At 56.9% G+C, this 2,461-nt stretch overlaps 1 protein-coding gene across 1 annotated transcript; it reads right to left on the bottom strand.

The window, feature by feature from the left end:
* Positions 1 to 316: 316 nt before the first annotated feature.
* PTSG_02623 (uncharacterized protein) lies at positions 317 to 1,000 on the bottom strand (the record flags this gene model as incomplete). Its single annotated transcript, XM_004996063.1, has 2 exons — positions 317 to 478; positions 683 to 1,000. 2 exons carry the CDS (start codon positions 998 to 1,000, stop codon positions 317 to 319), a joined length of 480 nt encoding a protein of 159 aa, XP_004996120.1.
* Positions 1,001 to 2,461: the final 1,461 nt, after the last annotated feature.

Raw genomic sequence — 2,461 nt, 5'->3', positions numbered from 1 at the left:
CCTGAATGGCTGCAGCCTCGCCACCAGATACTCCTGGCGCGCTTAATGTTTAGGATGTTGTGATTGGTGGTCAGTGCCGGGTGGTGGGAAACGATAATATGTAGGTGACAACCGTCTCTTTTGTGTTCACTCTCCATTTTTGAGCAGGTGGCTTGTTAAATTATATGTGATCCGATTTAGAAAGACACCAATAAATGAACAGTCGCAACCCAATGTCCCGCAAGCACAGCCGAGCGAGCACACACACACACACACACACACACACACACACACACACACACACACACACACACACACACACACACACACACACACTTCACGCTGCTGGGTGCAGGATTGGGTGAATGGTGTGCTTGTAGTGTTGCACGTAATCCTCGAAGGTTGCATCATCCCCCATGGCCCTTCGAAGGTTCACGGCAACAACATGTTCCGCGGACGTCAGCGGTTTCATGCCCTTGTCCTTTGCTCTGAAACGCCGCTTCCACAGTTGTTGTTGTTGTTGTTGTTGTTGTTGTTGTTGCTGTTGTTGTTGTTGTTGTTGTTGTTGTTGTTGTTGTTGTTGTTGTTGTTGTTGTTGTTGTTGTTGTTGTTGTTCTTGTGCGGCCAGTTGTTCCTGCCACAGCAGCGTTCGCACCAGTTTGCGTGCAAACCTGCAGTGCTGCTTCACATGCCATATCCACACCTCATGCTCATCGCCATGACCGCTATCGCTATCATCACCATCGCCATCATCGCTTGTGTCCAGCAAGACGTGTTGCACCGACAGAATACAGGGCGCGCTGATGTTTGTCGCTGTCTTCAGAAACAGACAGCTACAATACGCGGGTGGCGTTGCTGGTTGCCTGCAAGCATGCTCCTGCCCCACGCCAGGCTGTGCCTCGTGACGCGTGTGCTTGCGGAGGTGCAGGTACCAGCGCGGCGCCGGTGTGTGGTGCGGCCACGCTACAAACGGCGTGGCGTCGAATCCACACGCACGTGCCGTCGTGCAGAGTGCATCCATCTCCTCCTCTTGACGATCCTGCTGCGGGAACAGCTGGAAGCAGCAGCGGCTGTCGTTGGGGTGTTGCGCATCCATCCTATAACCGTCCTCTTGCGGCTCATGTTCCCCATCATCGCTGCCAACGCCCCCACTGATGCTGCTGCTGTTGCTGCTGCTTTCATTGGTAGTGGTGGTGGTGGTGGTCGTCGTCGTCATTACCGCTTGCGCTGTCACACCATCCGTCAACTGTGGTGCATCATGCAATACTTCTTCTTCCCCTGCCTTGTTGCCGTGTTGCTGCTGCTGCGTCACTGGCACGCGGTGTTGAAGGTGCGGATGTGCTGCGGTTGCACGTGTGCCTACGAGGGCGGTGTGCAGCGACGAGAAGAATGCTGCGCGCTGACGGGTGACGGCCGGATGTGTCAGTGCCAAAAGTCGCAGTGGGCGTGACGACGACAACGACGATGAAGGCAATGATGACGATGAAGGTGCTGAAGGCGGTGATGACGATAGTTGCTGATGAGCGGAAGCGGTGTGAAGCGGGTGCGTTGGCGTTGGGGCTGTTGGTGCTGCTGTTGTTGTTGATGCTGTAGCAGTGCTGCCAGTGACGTCGTCTGCGCGTGTGTCTGTTGCGCTTGCGCAGTTGAGAAAGTGGATGCTGGCAATACCAAAGGCGCCGCCAAATACGCCATCCCTGAACGGAAGCGGTTGCGTGAAGCTGCAGCGCACAACGTCAAGTGCACCGTCGTGCACGCGCTCCTCCAGCATGCCCTGACTGATGTCGATGCCGATGACCCGGTGGTGGTTGCGTGACATCTGCGTTGCAGCGCGCGAGCTGAGACACGTGCCGCACCCGACGTCCAGCCACAGATCAGGGTTGGTGCGTGTTTGTGGTGGTGCTGTTGGCAGCGGAGAGGATAATGGTGATGGTGGTGATTGTGATGGCGGGGATGGTGGTGATGGTGGCGGTGGGTCAATTGGGGCGAGCGCGGCAACGGCCACGCGGGTCTGGTTGTCCTGGGCAACGATGTTCTTTGCCGTGTAGGCCTTTGCACGTTTGGAGTCGTAGTGCTTGTCAGCCTTGAACGTTGCGGCTGCTTCCTGCTTCCACTGGTGCTGGATCAGGTGTGCCAGCCCTTCCGTGCCATCCTTGAGGCCAGCAGCCTGCGCAACCAGGGCGTATAAGCGCAAGCGTGTGGCGAGACAGAAAGGCAGAGAGACAGAGGGGAAGTGAGGCAGAGACAGAGAGACAGAGGGGCAGCGAGGCAGAGAGGCAGCGAGGCAGCGAGGCAGAGAGGCAGAGAGGCAGCGAGGCAGAGAGGCAGAGAGGCAGAGAGGCAGAGAGGCAGAGGGGCAGCGAGACAGAGAGGCAGCGAGGCAGAGCATCACACACACACTCACACACACACACACACACACACACACACACACACACACACACACACACACACACACACACACACACACACACACACACTACGT

The sequence above is a fragment of the Salpingoeca rosetta genome, assembly GCF_000188695.1.
Source record: "Salpingoeca rosetta unplaced genomic scaffold supercont1.6, whole genome shotgun sequence".
Lineage (NCBI taxonomy): Eukaryota > Choanoflagellata > Craspedida > Salpingoecidae > Salpingoeca > Salpingoeca rosetta.
This window is presented reverse-complemented; position numbering and strand designations above follow the sequence as displayed.